The sequence below is a fragment of the Pseudorasbora parva genome, chromosome 25 (genome assembly GCF_024679245.1).
Source record: "Pseudorasbora parva isolate DD20220531a chromosome 25, ASM2467924v1, whole genome shotgun sequence".
Lineage (NCBI taxonomy): Eukaryota > Metazoa > Chordata > Actinopteri > Cypriniformes > Gobionidae > Pseudorasbora > Pseudorasbora parva.
Window position 1 is genome coordinate 363,223 of NC_090196.1, and position 20,043 is coordinate 383,265.

General features: G+C 45.7%; 1 protein-coding gene across 1 annotated transcript in view; it reads right to left on the reverse strand.

Annotated features, from left to right (window-relative positions):
* Window positions 1-20,043, reverse strand: part of LOC137064975 (protein inscuteable homolog) — a 69,737-nt gene that overhangs the window by 16,517 nt on the left and 33,177 nt on the right. The window contains exons 3-7 of the mRNA XM_067436538.1: window positions 12,136-12,487; window positions 9,058-9,110; window positions 8,839-8,962; window positions 5,249-5,362; window positions 845-970 (exon numbers count right to left, since the gene is read on the reverse strand). Of these exons, the coding sequence (XP_067292639.1) occupies window positions 845-970; window positions 5,249-5,362; window positions 8,839-8,962; window positions 9,058-9,110; window positions 12,136-12,487 (769 nt within the window). The remainder of the gene's footprint in view (window positions 1-844; window positions 971-5,248; window positions 5,363-8,838; window positions 8,963-9,057; window positions 9,111-12,135; window positions 12,488-20,043) is intronic.

Here is a 20,043-nt window from a genome sequence, read left to right on the forward strand (position 1 = left end):
GTTACACAAACTGAAAATAGCTCTATAGAGCCGATGGCAACCATAACCTCACTCAATAGAGCAGGGATAATAACACACAGAACACACTCACTCATAAACACTCTTTAAAGATATAGATTATTACGGTTTAGTGAAAATGTCTTCGTATGCAATTTACTTTAAGCACTTAAACACTTCTAGTCATATGTTTTGTATCATTTTTGGGTATTTGAAATTACTTGTAACACTGCAAAAAATGCTCTTCTTATTTAGTCTTTAGTTTTTTTGTTTCCAGTCCAAATATCTAAATATTCTTAAATTAAGATGCATTCACTAGATCAGTCAAACGACAGAAGATATGTTTGCTTGTTTTCTGGGGGAAAATTCAATATGAAGAGAGTTTTTGTTTAAAACAGGCAAAATGATCTGCCAATGGGGTGAGAAAAATAATCTTATTTCTGATTGGGACGGAAACGAGAAACAAGATTTCAATCAGAAATAAGATTATTTTTCTCACTCCAGATTATTATTGTGTTTTAGGCAAAAACTTATTTCATTTTGAATTTTCCCCCAGAAAACAAGCAAAAAATATATTTTCATTTTATTGATCTAGTAAATGCATCTTGATTTAAGATTTGTTTGATATTAGAAGAGCATTTTTTACAGTGTAACTTTAGTCAGATATAGTTAAACTTGAGGTGCTAACTAATGTTTCAGTGTCAGTGAGATTGGTAATTGCTGACTTTATATTTTCATTTGAATTAAAGTTTTTGTGTTTTCTCCTCTCCAACACATGTGGGCTGTTGTGTGTGTGTGTGTGTGTGTGTGTGTGTGTGTGTGTGTGTGTGTGTGTGTGTGTGTGTACCTTCTCCAGCTGGCTGATGCCCTCTTCCACACAGCAGATGGAGGCCAGAGTCCTGAGGGCGTGAGCGTAGAGAGAGCTGAAGCAGTCCTGCCGGCAGATCTTCAGCAGAGCCACCACTGCTCCCTCCTGTGGACAAACTCTGATCTTCAGCAACACACACTTACAGGATCATCACACACACACTAATAACAGATCATCAGATCATCATCAGAGCCTCCACTGCTCCCTCCTGTGGACAAACTCTGATCTTCAGCAACACACACTTACAGGATCATCACACACACACTAATAACAGATCATCAGCAGAGCCTCCACTGCTCCCTCCTGTGGACAAACTCTGCTCTTCACCAACACACACTTACAGGATCATCACACACACACTAATAACAGATCATCAGATCATCATCAGAGCCTCCACTGCTCCCTCCTGTGGACAAACTCTGCTCTTCAGCAACACACACTTACAGGATCATCACACACACACTAATAACAGATCATCAGCAGAGCCTCCACTGCTCCCTCCTGTGGACAAACTCTGCTCTTCAGCAACACACACTTACAGGATCATCACACACACACTAATAACAGATCATCAGATCATCAGCAGAGCCTCCACTGCTCCCTCCTGTGGACAAACTCTGCTCTTCAGCAACACACACTTACAGGATCATCACACACACACTAATAACAGATCATCAGCAGAGCCACCACTGCTCCCTCCTGTGGACAAACTCTGCTCTTCAGCAACACACACTTAAGCCCCGTTTCCACCAAAATTACCCGGAACAATTTGTACCAGGAACTTTTCTACAGGAACTTTTCTCCCCCCCAGACCTGCAGCTGTCTGCGTTTCGACCGCGATAAAGTTCCGAGAAGATTAGGCAGATTAGTCCGGTGATGTAGGACTGCGAGTACTGCTCCTCCAAGCTAGTGACGGACAAGGCTGTCACTTTTTATTCAATATTCGAATATGCATTCGAAGATGACGTGAAATATCCGTAATCGAACTATAAATAAACTATCCGGTTTTTAAAGTGCCATGTAGCCCAATTTCTTTTACTGTCGGTGCGTTTACATGGAGCACTGTAGTTTAAAAGTCCAATCTGAAGGAAAATGCTCCATATAAACACCTGATCAATCGTAATAAAAATGCCCAAACTGAATGAAATTGTAATCGTTTTGAGATGGGTGGATAAACCTTTTCATTAATCGATCAAACTAAACATTTCACCATGACCTGACCGGATTACTTTTGAGTGTGCGTCCTTATGTGATGTACACAGCGCGCGCCTTCACCACTGAAGAGCACACGCCGCGCTCATGCACCAAGCATTAAAGAGAGGAAAATACATTTTTCTGAGGGATAAACTTTTTATTTCATAAGAAGTTATGAAGATAATGTTGGCATAATGACACTGTCCCTAAGCCTATGTAAGCAAACAATCATTAACTACTTCAACTGCGCCTGACATTAGAATTTATTTTTTCTGAGATGATTATTACACTTTACAACAAATGAATAGCTTTTATCAAACCGTAAGTGCTGGTGGCCGCTGAGAGCTGCTATGGCATCCGTAAACACATTCCAGCTGCTGGAGATGACGGCGCTGTAGATCATTGAATATATTCGAATGCATTGCTTGATATTTTAATTCCGTTCAATTAGATTTTTTTCAAAAATGACAGCCCTAACGGACAGTAATCATGTTTGTGTGTACCGATTGAAAGATTTAGTGGACTGTTTACATGAGACGTTATCTAAACCGATCTGGTGTTTACATGTGATGACTTTCAATCGCAATCATTTTGTCAAGCAGTTTGTCTGCCGCATCAGAAATGTCTCCGCTGTTTTCTCCAGCAGCTGGAGTGTGTTAACTGAAGCCATAGCAACTCTTAACGGCCACCAGGACTAATACAGTATTATATTATAAGCTATTTATTTGTTTAAATAATCATCTGAGAAAAAAAAAATCTTCTGTCAGGCGCAGTTAAAGTAAAAACTGCCTGGGGCAATATACGCTGTGTCATTACTCCAACATTATCTTCATAACTCACGAAATAAAAAGTTAACCCCTCAGAAAAATTAACTTTCCTCTCTTGTCAACATGAGCGCGGCGTGTACGACTGATTATTACTGAACGTAGACCGAACCTCGCAAACGACTTTTAAAAATGCCGAGTTGAAATAAAATGCTGCCTAGAGCTCAACCAATCAGCGTGTTCAGCGCCCAAGTCCCGCCCTCGAAAGTTCCTGAACTTTGAAAAAGTACTACCTCGCGAGCAGGGCCGTTTGGAGGGGGAAATATTTACCCGGAACTTCATTTAGACCCTGGTTCCTGCGGTCTAAACACACGAAGTTCCACCCAAAGTTCCTGGTTCCTGGGTAAAGTTCCTGTGGTGGAAACGGGGCTTTACAGGATCATCACACACACACTAATAACAGATCATCAGATCATCAGCAGAGCCTCCACTGCTCCCTCCTGTGGACAAACTCTGCTCTTCAGCAACACACACTTACAGGATCATCACACACACACTAATAACAGATCATCAGATCATCAGAGCGTGCTTTCTCAAATATTTCAACATATTTTCAGTTGTGCTTCAGTTGGGTACAATACATAAAACCACAGTATCCATTTCACTACACAAAATAAGTGTTTCATCAATATTATTATTTTATTCACAGAAACTGCCGTTCATAAAGCTCTTACTGGCACACTTTTGATTTGTATCCCTTCTCGTTCAGTTCAATACATTTGTCTATTATTTTATCTGACTGATGTTAATCAATTAATCATTTGGACACCTAAAGATTTCTATAAACATCAGTTCTACTTAGTTTGCCATTTCTAATATTCCAAATGTGTGTGTGTGTGTGTGTGTGTGTGTGTGTGTGTGTGTGTGTGTGTGTGTGTGTAATGCAGACAGAAGATCAGTGTCCTTTACCCCAGAGCTGTGGATGGCAGAAATCTGTGGCACTACAGAGGAAATGGCTGTGAGCCGATCTAACCACTGTCATTATGTGAATAAGCTCAATCATGTGTTGGTGACTCTGGGTGTTATGCTAGAGAGCCTCAGTCTGCACACACACACACACACATGCTCGTCTGCGTTCAGTGACGTTAGCACTCAAAAAATATCTCAAAGCAAACATCATCTCTGCATCACTCTCCCAGTCGGGAGTTGTTTTTGTGGGCTACAGTTGTAGTCATTTTTTATTTGCGATTTTTCTTTCTTTAACAATATTCCCGACTGATATTTTTGTAGTTTGATAATGCTCGTTCATTCCTAAAAGAGAGATGTAATTATTATTAGCTTGGCAGATGTTATGTCAGCTCTGCCGTTCAGATGTTAGCGTCTCGTTTCCATCAAGAGCAAGTGCTCTTCAAACCCACGGAGGATGCACTTCATTAACCCCAAAAAACTACCTGTGAAATGTTGGACACTTCACACACTCGACCGCCGCAGCTTATGATTTATCTCTTTGTCTTTTTCTGAGAAAAACACTTAAAAAGTAGACTGAAAGTACACTTTCTTACTTTGGATTAAAAGAACTATACTAATGAGCACAACTGAATAAACTTATTTTCTGAAAGGGTTATTCGGTTTTCCCTGTTAAATGATTTGATGATCAGTGTGAGAAGGAAAGCGGTGACAGATCTTTAACACGCTGACTTCAGATGGTCTGTCCTCTCACAGACAAAACACGGCTGTCTCCGTGATCAGTACACCTGCTGATGGGGCAGTATCGATCTGATCAGAATCACACCAGGAGCACCAGACGGCTAATGGACTCATTAGACCAAACCTTCCAGTGTCATACTAACAATACATCACTTTATCAAGCTCACTATAAACTGTATTGCTGATCTGAAATATGTTATTGAAGCATAATCATGTAAATATGAGTTCTACTTGTGTGAATAAGTGCCCAGGATCTTGACATACTTAAGCCAAATAAGCTAAATAAAGGAATGACTTGGAAAGGCAAGTTAGTGCCCTGAACTGGCCCAGAAGACATGAATCCAACCGAAACAAGCGTGCGGTGTGAACTCATATGATCTCCATCTGATCTGGCGGAGCTGGAACTCATTTGCATTTTATTGCAAATTTGGTTAAAGAGAAACAATGTGAACAAATGCATGCAAAGTGTAAACATTACATAAGAAGTGAGATTCCAGAAGGAGCTGATCACATGATCACAGCAATGTGTGTGTGTGTGTGTGTGTGTGTGTGTGTGTGTGTGTGTGTGTGTGTGTGTGAGAGAGAGAGAGAGAGAGTATGTGTGTGTGTGGTGTAGTGTAGTGTGTGTGTGTGTGTGTGTGTGTGTGTGTGTGTGTGTGTGTGTGTGTGTGTGTGTGTGTGTGTGTGTGTGTGTGTGTGTGTGTGTGTGTTGCCATACTTTAGCGATGATGCTGCAGAGTTGTGGCCCGTCCTGAGTTAAAGACAGCAGGTTACTGATGGCAGTGCTGATGGCAAAAACATTATCAGAATCCTCAATCTGACGGATGAGAATCTGTGAATAAAATACAATAAATGTAACTAATGTCACAAACAGTGGTTGTAGTGAGCACATAATGACAAGGAGAACCCAACAGAAACAATAAACTAAGAACACACAGGACATTGTAATCACAGTAAAATAACCACATAAACGTCACTGGACCAAACACTGAGAGAACTGAAGGCCTGAACCGGTGGAGCCGTAAGGACGATGATCCCAGGCAGAGTCGAGGGAGGGAGGAGCCAAGGTGGAGTTGAGGGAGGGAGGAGCCAAGGCAAAGTCGAGGGAGGGAGGAGTTAAGGTGGAGTCGAGGGAGGGAGGAGCCAATGCAGAGTCAAGGGACGGAGGAGCTAAGGTGGAGTCGAGGGAGGGAGGGGCCAAGGTGGAGTCGAGGGAGGGAGGAGCCAAGATGGAGTCCAGGGAGGGAGGAGCCAAGGTGGAGTCGAGAGAGGGAGGAGCCAAGGTGGAGTCGAGGGATGGAGGAGTCAAGGTGGAGCCGACTGGTCAACGGGCGATAGTCTTCAGAAACTGGAGGTGGAGCAGGGGATCCACATGGCAATGTGTAGCTGGAGTCCAGAGGAGCATAGTGGAGTAAGCGTTGGAGGAGCCGAGGAACTGAAGGGAACCAGTGATGACGGGGCTTGCTTAGGTGGAGGAGGGAAGAGAGGAAGGCTGGGTGGGACCATCAGTGCTGCAGGAGACTACGGCAAGTAACTGTTTCCAGTTCCACATGATAATTTAGAGAGGCCATGTAAAGCTCACCCTCAGCAGTGGGAATGTGGGCGGGGCTTCCCTCTATGTCCCTGAACTCCACTAGGGACGGACGATGTTGCTGGGGTTGTCTCTGGGCTCTGGGGTGATGATTGGCTCAGGAGTTGTCTCTGGGCTCTGGGGCGATGATTGGCTCAGGAGTTGTCTCTGGGCTCTGGGGCGATGATTGGCTCAGGAGTTGTCTCTGGGCTCTGGGGCGATGATTGGCTCAGGAGTTGTCTCTGGGCTCTGAGGCGATGCTTGGCATAGGAGAGGTCTCTGGGCTCTGGGGCGATGATTGGCTCAGGAGTTGTCTCTGGGCTCTGAGGTGACGATTGGCACAGGAGTTGTCTCTGGGCTCTGGGGCGATGATTGGCACAGGAGTTGTCTCTGGGCTCTGGGGCGATGATTGGCTCAGGAGTTGTCTCTGGGCTCTGGGGCGATGATTGGCTCAGGAGTTGTCTCTGGGCTCTGGGGCGATGATTGGCACAGGAGTTGTCTCTGGGCTCTGGGGCGATGATTGGCTCAGGAGTTGTCTCTGGGCTCTGAGGCGATGATTGGCTCAGGAGTTGTCTCTGGGCTCTGGGTCGATGATTGGCTGTGGAGTTGTCTCTGGGCTCTGGGTCGATGATTGGCTGTGGAGTTGTCTCTGGGTCGATGATTGGCTGTGGAGTTGTCTCTGGGCTCTGAGGCGATGATTGGCACAGGAGTTGTCTCTGGGCTCTGAGGCGATGATTGGCTGTGGAGTTGTCTCTGGGCTCTGGGTCGATGATTGCCTGAGGCGTTGTCTCTGGGCTCTGAGGCGATGATTGGCACAGGAGTTGTCTCTGGGCTCTGGGGTGATGATTGGCTCAGGAGTTGTCTCTGGGCTCTGGGGCAATGATTGGCTCAGGAGTTGTCTCTGGGCTCTGGGTCGATGATTGGCTGTGGAGTTGTCTCTGGGCTCTGGGGTGATGATTGGCTCAGGAGTTGTCTCTGGGCTCTGGGGCAATGATTGGCTCAGGAGTTGTCTCTGGGCTCTGAGGCGATGATTGGCTCAGGAGTTGTCTCTGGGCTCTGGGTCGATGATTTGCTGTGGAGTTCTCTCTGGGCTCTGGGGTGATGATTGGCTCAGGAGTTGTCTCTGGGCTCTGGGTCGATGATTTGCTGTGGAGTTCTCTCTGGGCTCTGGGGTGATGATTGGCTCAGGAGTTGTCTCTGGGCTCTGGGGCAATGATTGGCTCAGGAGTTGTCTCTGAGCTCTGGGGCGATGATTGGGTGAGGAGTTGTCTCTGGGCTCCAGCTCTGGGGCGATGATTGGCTGAGGAGTTGTCTCTGGGCTCCAGCTCTGGGGCAATGATTGGCTGAGGAGTTGTCTCTGGGCTCTGGGGCGATTATTGGCTCAGGAGTTGTCTCTGGGGTGATGATTGGCTCAGGAGTTGTCTCTGGGCTCTGGGGTGATGATTGGCTGCGGAGTTGTCTCTGGGCTCTGGGGCAATGATTGGCTCAGGAGTTGTCTCTGGGGTGATGATTGGCTCAGGAGTTGTCTCTGGGCTCTGGGGCGATGATTGGCTGAGGAGTTGTCTCTGGGGCGATGATTGGCTGAGGAGTTGCCTCTGGGCTCTGGGGCGATGATTGGCTCAGGAGTTGTCTCTGGGCTCTGGGGCGATGATTGGCTCAGGAGTTGTCTCTGAGCTCTGGGGCGATGATTGGCTGAGGAGTTGTCTCTGGGCTCCAGCTCTGGGGCGATGATTGGCTGAGGAGTTGTCTCTGGGCTCTGGGGCGATGATTGGCTCAGGAGTTGTCTCTGGGGTGATGATTGGCTCAGGAGTTGTCTCTGGGGTGATGATTGGCTCAGGGGTTGTCTCTGGGCTCTGGGGCGATGATTGGCTGAGGAGTTGTCTCTGGGGCGATGATTGGCTGAGGAGTTGTCTCTGGGCTCCAGCTCTGGGGGCGATGATTGGCTGAGGAGTTGTCTCTGGGCTCCAGCTCTTGGGCGATGATTGGCTCAGGAGTTGTCTCTGGGTGATGATTGGCTCAGGAGTTGTCTCTGGGCTCTGGGGTGATGATTGGCTCAGGAGTTGTCTCTGGGCTCTGGGGCGATGATTGGCTGAGGAGTTGTCTCTGGGGCGATGATTGGCTGAGGAGTTGTCTCTGGGCTCCAGCTCTGGGGCGATGATTAGCTGAGGAGTTGTCTCTGGGCTCCGGCTCTGGGGCGATGATTGGCTGAGGAGTTGTCTCTGGGCTCCAGCTCTGGGGCGATGATTGGCTGAGGCATTGTCTCTGGGCTCCAGCTCTGGGGCGATGATTGGCTGAGGCATTGTCTCTGGGCTCCAGCTCTGGGGCGATGATTGGCTGAGGCATTGTCTCTAGGCTCTGGGTCTGACTCTGTGTCTGTTGTGAATCCTGGTGTGTTGTCTGTGAAGGGTGTGGGAAGAGTCCAGAGTGGGGCCCTGTAGTCCTCCTCAGGGCAGACATTGAACACCGATACACAATTCACAATCACCTATCCACTTCACAAAAGCAGTAAATGTCCCTAGAGACCATCAACTAATAAAACTGGCAGCTAATCTGTTCAAATTTATTGCATTAGAACTGCAATTTTATGACAAATGTGAATATAATTTGTGATTAAATGATACTGTATTGCTCACTAATAATTCATGAATACTGAAGCTGTAACCAAAATAACTGAAGCAAATAAAAATGTAGTGAATACAATAATTTGTGTAGATCATGCGGTAGAAGGTCACTTTTACCTGAATCTCATTGGCCAGTGCCATGTCAATCATATGGCTGAAGGAGTCGCTGACGTCAGTCAGGATCTCATGAATGGCCTCCTTCATGGATTTGAGGAAGTATTCGTCCTCAGTATGAAGACACCTTAGGAGTAAACAGTGTCAGATATATAGGTGATCTGATCTTTAAGATGATGATGATGATGATGATGAAGTTGTGTGATGCCGTGGGTTCTTCACCTCTCAGTGATGACGTTGAGCTCCATGCACTTCTCCAGAAGAGATTTTTCATACTGACATGAGACACGAGCACATTCAATATCACAGTAAAATATGTTCGTTATATATGTGATTAAAGCCTTTGGGTCAGATTTACTAATAGCTTGCTCCAGCGCAAACCCTCTTTAGGGGTTAAAAACTACTGTCAGGATTTACCAAAGACACACAGTGAAACATTTGCGCTGTAAAGGCGTGGACAGGGTTATATATTGCACATGCATTTGTAGGAATTTCCCTTTCAAATGCAGTACAGAACTGATTCCAAAAAATTTGGGACACTGTACAAATTGTGATAAAAAAGGTAACAATTTAAAAATCTCTTAAACTTATATTTTATTCACAATAGAATATAGATAACATATCAAATGTTGAAAGTGAGACATTTTGAAATGTCATGAAAAATATTGGCTAATTTTCATGAGAACTACACATTTAAAAAAAGTTGGGACAGGTAGCAATAAGAGGCCGAAAAAGTTAAATGTCGATATAAGGAACAGCTGGAGGAACAATTTGTAACATATTAGGTCAATTGGCAACATGATTGGGTATAAAAAGAGCCTCTCAGAGTGGCAGTGTCTCTCAGAAGACAAGATGGGCATAGGATCACCAATTCCCCCAAAGCTGCGGCAGAAAATAGTGGCGCAAAATCAGAAAGGAGTTTCTCAGAGAAACACTGACAAGAGTTTGAAGTTATCATCATCTACAGAGCATAATATCATCCAAAGATTCAGAGAATCTGGAACAATCTCTAAGCGTAAGGGTCAAGGGTCAAAACCAAACTGGATGGCCGTGATCTTCAGCCCTTAGACGGCACTGAATCACACACAGGAATGCTCCTGTAATGGACATCACAACATGGGCTCAGGAATACTTCCAGAAAACATTGGTGAACACAATCCACCGCGCCATTCGCCGTCGCCGGCTAAACCTCTACAGGTCAAAAATGGTGAGGCTCATGATAAAACTACATTTAGTTTTCAGTTTTCTCCACAGCGCCTTGTACAGCCGAATAATATTTTGTTGCAATATTTTCATGTTTAACACTTTGAAGCTGCTTTGAAACAATCATCATTGTAAAAGCGCTATAGGCTATAAATAAAGCTGACTTGACTCCGCTCAATAATCCGCAGGCGCACGCTCATGATCCGCTCACCGGTAAACTGATGTTTGCTCAAATCCAGCTCAGACATTTATCTGTAGCTTACTTTGTTGTTGCCATTAAACAATGTGTTTTTTTCCTTCATATTTATGTTTAAATATTATAATATTATTTTTACATTTCATCTGATTATGATGAGTGAAAAGATGCGAGTGGGTCAGAAATGATTTTGGTGGTTATAGTTTAATATTAAGTTTTGTTTTGTAGAAAGCATTTATTTCGTTTTGTTTAAATTGTATCTTAATTTTAAAAAAGGTTTCTTAGGCCAATTGACTGGATTTAATAAATAAAAAGCAAATAGCAGACTATAATCGCGAGGTGAAGTCGTGGGCGTGATTGCTTTCATTTCATCTCATGAACTGGAGCGCGTCTCATAAATTAACCCAAACTCAGCAGTCTACTTGCCTCACAGACATGAGAAATATGAGTATAGAAAGCTTGAAATGACCACTTTTAAACAAAACGATTCGAAGATGTTTAATTAAGCAGAGTGCAGTGTTGACGCGAGCAGCTCTTGACACAGAGCGTTTCTGTTTATAATGCTGCGCTCCATCACTGCTCCAGCTGTGAGTTTAACACGCATTTACACTAATCCTGACTTGTGCAACTTTGTAGCCTACACATTTGTTTCTTAGTTGTTGTATTAGTTCTTACTTTGCTAAATAAATATATATAATTTCTGATTATAGCATAGCTGTCTGCCCACCCAATTAGACTAGTAAAGTAGGCTAATGATTAAAAAAACAAACGCTTGATCACGGGCCCGGGCTGACCGACCCGAGGATAGTGCAGGGAAATCTCAGCCCGACCCGGCCCGTGGGTCGGTTCGGGTCAGGTTCGGGCTCGGGCTCGGGCTCGGGCAGAGAATCTAAACTCTACATGTCATCCGGACTAAAGAGGACAAGGACAACCCAAGTTGTTCTCAGCGCTCAGTTCAGAAGCTGCATCTCTGATGGTCTGGGGTTCATGAGTGTGTGTGGCATGGGCAGCTTACACATCTAGAAAGGCTCCATCAATGCTGAAAGGTATATCCAAGTTCTAGAGCAACATATGCTCCATCCAGATGGCGTCTCTTTCAGGGAAGACCTTGCATTCTCCAACATGGCAATGCCAGCCCACACACTGCATCAATTACAGCATCATGGCTGAGCAGAAGAAGGATCCGGCACTGAAATGGCCAGCCTGCAGTCCAGATCTTTCACCATTAGAAAACATTTGGAGCATCATAAAGAGGAAGATGCGATAAAGAAGACCTGAGACAGTTGAGCAGCTAGAAGCCTGTATTAGACAAGAATGGGACAACATTCCTATTCCTAAACTTGAGCAACTCGTCTCCTCAGTCCCAGACGTTCGCAGACTGATATAAAAAGAAGAAGGGATGACACACAGGGGGAAACATGGCATTGGCCCAACTTTTTTGAGATGTGTTGATGCCATGAAATTTAAAAGCAACTTATTTTCCACATAAAAGTATACATTTTCTCAGTTTAATCATTTGATATGTCATCTATGTTGTATTCTGAATAAAATATTGAAATATGAAACTTCCACATCATTGCATTCGTTTTTTATTCACAATTTGTACAGTGTCCCAACTTTTTTGGAATCAGGTTTGTATTTATGGGAGGAGAGTATTTAAATTAATCACACAAGGTGATTTACTAAGGTTTGTGCTCATCAATTTACTGGTATTTATGTCATTATTTAACGCTCTAAAAAGCACACCTTAAACCAGATGCTAACGGGTGGATGGTGTTGGTCTGTGTTCTCTGTGGTCTATGTTTGCTTCACTCCCATTGGCACTTTTTAATATTGTGCTCTCACGCTAATTTGCCCTGTTTAGTAAATCTGGCCCTTAATGTTTGTAGATGTTACGACACCTTCTGCATGTCTGCCGGAGCGTTCCTGGCCGCACTGTACTCCTGGATGAGCGAGCGCACATGACAGTTGACCCTGACGGCCGTGCTGTGGACCCGCTGCCAGCGCCGCTTCTCCAGCCGCTGGAACATCTTCCCCAGCTCTGTGCTGACCACCAGCGCCCTCTTCAGGAGAGTCTGCAGGTTATCCCGGGTCACATGCTCACCCACGGCCGACACAATGAGCTCGCCTGGGGCATCTTCATCCACGCCGATGGGCTTCGATTGCAGGACGCACATGCACTCCACCTCCGTCATGTGCCGCAAGTCCTCCATCCAGCGCTGCACAGAGTCCACCTGTATGGTGTGCATCCTTCTGTACGGATACACACACACACACCATCACATCAGGACATAGCACACACTTCTGTACGGATATGCACACACACACATCATCACATCAGGGCATAGCACACACTTCTGTACGGATATGCACACACACACACCATCACATCAGGGCTATGCACACACTTCTGTACGGATATGCACACACACACCATCACATCAGGGCATAGCACACACTTCACTTCTGTAGGGATATGCACACACACACCATCACATCAGGGCATAGCACACACTTCTGTACAGGTATGCACACACACACACCATTACATCAGGGCAATGCACACACTTCTGTACGAACACACACACACACACACCATCACATCAGGGCAATGCACACACTTCTGTACGGACACACACACACTTTTACATCAGGGCAATGCACACACTTCTTTATGGACACACACACACACCATCACATCAGGGCATAGCACACACTTCTGTACGGATATGCACACACACACCATCACATCAGGGCATAGCACACACTTCTTTAAGGACACACACACACCATCACATCAGGGCATAGCACACACTTCTGTACGGACACACACACAAGTACACTGGCCATACTGGATTGAGACGGTCTTTTGAAACAAGGCTCATTAAAGGGTTAGTTCACCCAAATACATTCTGTCATTAAATACTTACTCTAATGTTGTTCGACACCGTAAGACCTCCGTTCATCTTCGGAACGCAAATGAAGATATTTTTGTTGAAATTCAATTCGATTCACTGACTCATAACGGTTCAAATCTTTGTTTTGAAATCGGCCATCACTATATAAGTCGTTATTAAGTGTTTTTTGCGCACTAACTCTATTCTGGCCTCTTCATCAATGATTGTAGAGCCGCTGTAGTGAGATGGGCTTTGTAACGACGTCTTTAGTGCCTTTATGGGTCTTGAGAGAGGAAATGACATTGGTGTCAATGAAGGCCTTTCTGAGCCATCGGATTTCAACACTAATATCTTCATCTGTGTGTGAAGATGAGCGGAGGTCTGATGGCTGGCCAACCACAGGAGGAATTAATCACACAGTTTACATTTCTGGCTCATTAAAGCTACACTGTGTAACTTTAGTTTAGTATTAGCTAAAAACACACTTAGTTCTTTCAAAAATATTTGTGCTCATTAATGTTTATTTACTTCATTCACGTGATAAAGTTTATAATCTGCCGTTGAAAACACATACGGGTGAGGGGTTCGAATGCCGGTCGCCATGTTGGCCCTCCATCTTGAAAGTACAGTAGCCACAGAGGGACATACCCGTAAACTCAAGCTTCGCCTTTCATGTTTAACACTCGATGGCACTCATGGACGAGGTCGAACCGGAAGCCATGTTAATCTTGGACTAAATGGGCCACCGTAGGAGTTAAACTGAAATCAGAACTGAGAGGAACAGAAGCTAATATTCCCTGGATGGTCATAAACCTTTACACCGCTAGATGGGGAATATCACACAGGGGAGCTTTAAGGATTGTCCTGTTTTCAGAGATTCATTGTAATGAGGGGAGCTAGAGTTAGCCTGGCTCTGCCCTCCTACATACTTCCGCTCACTTTTCATTTTCCTTCAGTGCTCCGTCTGGGACTGCGGTGTATTCGTCTCCGTCTGGGACTGCGGTGCATTCGTCTCCGTCTGGGACTGCGGTGTATTCGTCTCCGTCTGGGACTGCGGTGTATTCGTCTCCGTCTGGGACTGCGGTGTATTCGTCTCCGTCTGGGACTGCGGTGTATTCGTCTCCGTCTGGGACTGCGGTGTATTCGTCTCCGTCTGGGACTGCGGTGTGTTCGTCTCCGTCTGGGACTGCGGTGTATTCGTCTCCGTCTGGGACTGCGGTGTATTCGTCTCCGTCTGGGACTGCGGTGTATTCGTCTCCGTCTGGGACTGCGGTGTATTCGTCTCCGTCTGGGACTGCGGTGTATTCGTCTCCGTCTGGGACTGCGGTGTATTCGTCTCCGTCTGGGACTGCGGTGTATTCGTCTCCGTCTGGGACTGCGGTGTGTTCGTCTCCGTCTGGGACTGCGGTGTATTCGTCTCCGTCTGGGACTGCGGTGTATTCGTCTCCGTCTGGGACTGCGGTGTATTCGTCTCCGTCTGGGACTGCGGTGTATTCGTCTCCGTCTGGGACTGCGGTGTATTCGTCTCCGTCTGGGACTGCGGTGTATTCGTCTCCGTCTGGGACTGCGGTGTATTCGTCTCCGTCTGGGACTGCGGTGTATTCGTCTCCGTCTGGGACTGCGATGTATTCGTCTCCGTCTGGGACTGCGATGTATTCGTCTCCGTCTGGGACTGCTGTGTATTCGTCTCCGTCTGAGACTGCGGTGTATTCGTCTCCGTCTGAGACTGCGGTGTGTTCGTCTCCGTCTGGGACTGCGGTGTATTCGTCTCCGTCTGGGACTGCGGTGTATTCGTCTCCGTCTGGGACTGCGGTGTGTTCGTCTCCGTCTGGGACTGCGGTGTATTCGTCTCCGTCTGGGACTGCGGTGTATTCGTCTCCGTCTGGGACTGCGGTGTATTCGTCTCCGTCTGGGACTGCTGTGTATTCGTCTCCGTCTGAGACTGCGGTGTATTCGTCTCCGTCTGGGACTGCGGTGTATTCGTCTCCGTCTGGGACTGCAGTGTATTCGTCTCCGTCTGGGACTGCGGTGTATTCGTCTCCGTCTGGGACTGCGGTGTATTCGTCTCCGTCTGGGACTGCGGTGTATTCGTCTCCGTCTGGGACTGCGGTGTATTCGTCTCCGTCTGAGACTGCGGTGTATTCGTCTCCATCTGGGACTGCGGTGTATTCGTCTCCGTCTGAGACTGCGGTGTATTCGTCTCCGTCTGGGACTGCGGTGTATTCGTCTCCGTCTGGGACTGCGGTGTATTCGTCTCCGTCTGAGACTGCGGTGTATTCGTCTCCATCTGAGACTGCGGTGTATTCGTCTCCGTCTGAGACTGCGGTGTATTCGTCTCCGTCTGGGACTGCGGTGTATTCGTCTCCGTCTGGGACTGCGGTGTATTCGTCTCCATCTGGGACTGCGGTGTGTTCGTCTCCGTCTGGGACTGCGGTGTATTCGTCTCCGTCTGGGACTGCGGTGTATTCGTCTCCGTCTGGGACTGCGGTGTATTCGTCTCCGTCTGGGACTGCGGTGTGTTCGTCTCCGTCTGGGACTGCAGTGTATTCGTCTCCGTCTGGGACTGCGGTGTATTCGTCTCCGTCTGGGACTGCGGTGTATTCGTCTCCGTCTGGGACTGCTGTGTAGTCATAGGTTTTCTCCGAACAAATTTTTACCAGTCCAATCAGCGAACAGATGGAGTGGCTGAGAACGATGACGTCGATGTCGAGCGCTAGTTTGAGCTGTAGTTCAGTAATGGCGGCGGAGAAAGATGCGAACGAAACCATTCAATCCGTTGTGGCACCGCTGCTGAATATCCAGAAGTTAAAGCCGGAGCAAGAGCAGTCTTTGCTGGGGTTTGTTGGTGGCTCTCTTCCCCAACAGGGGGAATTTGGGAAGAGTTTGATTTTCCAGCTCGCTCCGTTAGTGGGGCAGGAGTTGCTGAATCCCTATTCAGACGGTAAGTGTTTCTCATGGGGTCGGAAGGTTTTGCCATCATTTACAGGGACTGACAGTTATTTTATTGCCATTCGTTTCCCACCACCCACGTAAAAATCCCTGGCCGAGTTACCGACTGCTTTTGAGAAACACCAGGTCGTGTGGTGATGTAACAGCTGTCCGAATCCACATCTCTGAGTTTTCAAGAATATATCACTTCAAAATTCACTCTTTATATCCTCTGTGACCAATGCAGGGCACCGTACGGTTGCTTTGCTGTTATTTGGATGCATTTCTAGACTTGTGTTTCTTTAAAATGCTGGCAGGTATATACAAGAACAATATATTTCATCACCGCTCAGACAAATATAATATAAAATAAAAGCACGTAAACATTTGAATTGGGCTTATTTACGGCAGCATTTATTACCATACCAAGCAAATGACATTTTATTTACAGCATACAATCATGTTATGGACCACGTGAGCGGCGCGTTCCCGATCACAAAACCGTGAATAATACAATCACAATCCAAATGCACAAGTTTTAGGTTTTATCCTATGGTTTTATCACTGAGGTGGCCTGCATATCTCTTTTGATGGATTTGTGTGAAACAGGCGAAGGCCGCATGACATACGTCACGATCAATCGTTAGCGATTGGTTATGGCAGATCCAATAGTTTTAAACTTCAACAGAATGCCCGTCTTTATGGCCTTTAAGCCTTGTCAATGGAGAGGTGCCGGACTCTCTGTACAAATGAAATATACGAGAGTCTGGTGAGACCAGGCTAAGCTAGAGTAGCTTTAAAAGCAAACAATGGTAAGCTATTGAAAGGGGAACAAAGATCTCTTTATTCCCTCAGCTGTTTCTCACAGACAGTAAAGAGATGAAATGCCTTGTCTTGAGTTTCAGGAGAGATCTGAAGTCTGAAAGATGCCCAGCAGAAGACCCTCTACAGACGGCCCATCTGTGGAGTCCTGGGAGTCCCGGACGCAGAGGAACCGAGCAAGCTCTACGCTCTACGCACATCTTCCTCTGGGATCTTTGCAGATATACTCAGTTCAGGCAACCCAGACTCATCAGAAACACCTGCATTTCTGCACACGTTCATTACATTACTGCTCACATGTTCACAACACTTTTAAAAGTGAAATGTGCAGTGAGTGGCGCTAAAAGCACGTCCTGAAACAGATGGACGTTTATCTGGCAGCATGTCCTTATGCTGGTTGTTGTACGTGGCATTTCAGTGGCAATACAATATTCATGCTCTATAGCTTCTGGAAATAACGTATCAACCTACACTAAACCTAAGCGATAGTCAAACGTGGGATAAGGCATCCCACACTGAATCCCGCTCGTAGCGGAGAGCGTAGGACCGGTCACAATAACAGGTCATAACATAGTATTGGGCAAGAAAAAGACGTGAAAATGAGTCTTCATCGTTTGGTGTGAAAAGTAATAAAAGTTGATGGTGTAAAAATGTTTAAAGGTACGCACAAATGTAGGTGAGGCTCGTGTTTCCAATGAGCCGAGTTGTGTTCAGGAAGCCCTTCTACATGAGGAGCTCCACACAACACGGATCCGGACGGAACATCGGGATAAATGATCAGGGGTGTATACTGGCACCGGTGTACTCACATGGGGATGTTTTATTAACCTACACCAGAAACTATGGGTGGAAGGGCCAATTAAATTAAGTGGAGGGGACACAGTCGGCCACGATAATGATTACCTCACAATAAGAGTGAGAACACACACACACACACACACACACACATCAGCTGTAACGACCTGACTGTGCTTCATTATGAGCGGAGGTCAGCGCAGAGGTCAGATCACGCTGATATATTTACACATATTCATTAAAAATAATAGTTGAGAAAAAGTTGGGAAAAGCTGCTAGAACTTAAATGTTTAAAATATAATTTAAAAAGTATAGAAATATTGGTAACTCTTTACAACACGGGTGCACTAATCTGCATTAATTCCTGCTTCACTAAAGCACAGATAATCATGAGTTAATGTATTACTAATGGAGAACTAACCCATTTATTAATGATCACTGCATCAGCAACTAATCAACATTCATCATCATTAATAGATTAATAATCATTAAAGTGTTATTAGTTAAATGTGTCATAATCCATTAATTCTCTGATAACATATTATATTAACTAATACTGTAAATGCATGTGTTTATTACCACAAGGGGTCAAAGCCATGCATTTCATCTTCCAGTGTCTGCTTTAACTAATCATTAGCTGATGATTTATAAAGGTGTCGTTCTGTTATCTTCTTGTTGAGGCACACGACTATTAACTCATTTTTAAGTAATAATAGTCTCAACAAGTAAAGTCAAATACTTTCTCACTATTGGGGTCTAATAAACGAGATGGGTTCTGTTGTCCATTCATCGATTAAACACACACACACACACACACACACACACACACACACACACACACACACACAGCAGGTTGTATTGTCCCTGATGTGATCTAATGAGAGTCACAGCTCATCCCGCAGACGTCACTGCCAGTGTGTGTGTGTGTGTGTGTGTGTGTGTGTGTGTGGAAGACCAAATTGCAAAGCAAAATAGGTGCATTTACTCTAAAGCATGTGTGTGTGGAACGCCAGCAGACATCCACAAATACACTCATGATCCGCTAATGCAAAGAATTATATCTAACGTGTGTTATTATTATATACTCAGAATTGTTATTGTTTCTGTACAGAAATGTGTAAATATTACTGTGACATTATGCCAGTGTATTACCGCTGGCCATGTTGAATAAAGTATCAACCGGCACAAACATCTTCAGGCAGAACGGCCTGTAGTGAAGCGGATCATCAGGATAATGGGTTTGTTTGAATGAATGCGGAGGAAAAGCTGCTCTCCAGCACAAATATTTACATTTCCACCCGTCGATGGGTCAGAAAGTGCAGCGCTTTTATTCCTGCGTACAGTGAGGTCGCACTCGTCTACAGAGTAAACACACACACACACACACACACACAGCCGTGATGCCTCCAGATAATCAGACCCACACAAAAACACAGACGCCATGCTAATATCATCACTCGTTCTCTCATGACGTCTCAGCTGCCGTAACCAAACGGGTTTAATCCCCTCAGAAATGATTGGAGAAGATCTGATTCTATACACATTATACCCTCAGGTGTGTGTGTGTGTGTGTGTGCTTGTTTTTGTGAAATATCAGGACACAAATGTGTATAATGCCATGGGTATGACACAGGTATTACAGGAGAGGGTGAAATATGAGGACATTACCCATGGCCCCACTTTACAAAAGGCTTATAAATCACACAGGAGGAGTTTTAGGGGCTGTGTGTGTGTGTGTGTGTGTGTGTGTGTGTGTGTGTGTGTGTGTGTGTGTGTGTGTGTGTGTGTGTGTGTGTGTGTGTGTGTGTGTGTGTGAGACACTCCTCTCTGTGAAGACTGTGGAAAACTCAGTGGAATGTTTGCACATTATGTCACAGTACACCTACAAACGGGCCATCAAAGCGTGCACTCCTACCCAACACACATCAATTATTCAGCGGATCTTGTCAGACTTTGTGCCTATATTTACCATTAGAGATGAAGCGTCTCAGAGCACAGAGATGATGATGCATATGGAGGAACGTCTCGTCAGTGTCTTCACTCGCTGCACCAACAGAAGATAGTTTGGGACGAGCTGTCAGGAGACGCTCCTGTATTATTCATGCTGAAGTTACTCTGACTCAGTCATTAACATGCTGACATGATCACATATTCAGGGGTTTGGCCTGATGTAGAGTCACAGAGGAAGGAACCGCAGGTGTGTGTGTGTGTGTGTGTGTGTGTGTGTGTGTGTGTGTGTGTGAGCAGATGGAGGATCACTGGCGTGTACAATGCTAATTGTTCATCAGGGGTGGAAGACAGACATGAATGAGCAGCTCAACACACTGGAGCGACCAGCCGCTAAACACCAGGGCTTCGCTTCAGTCT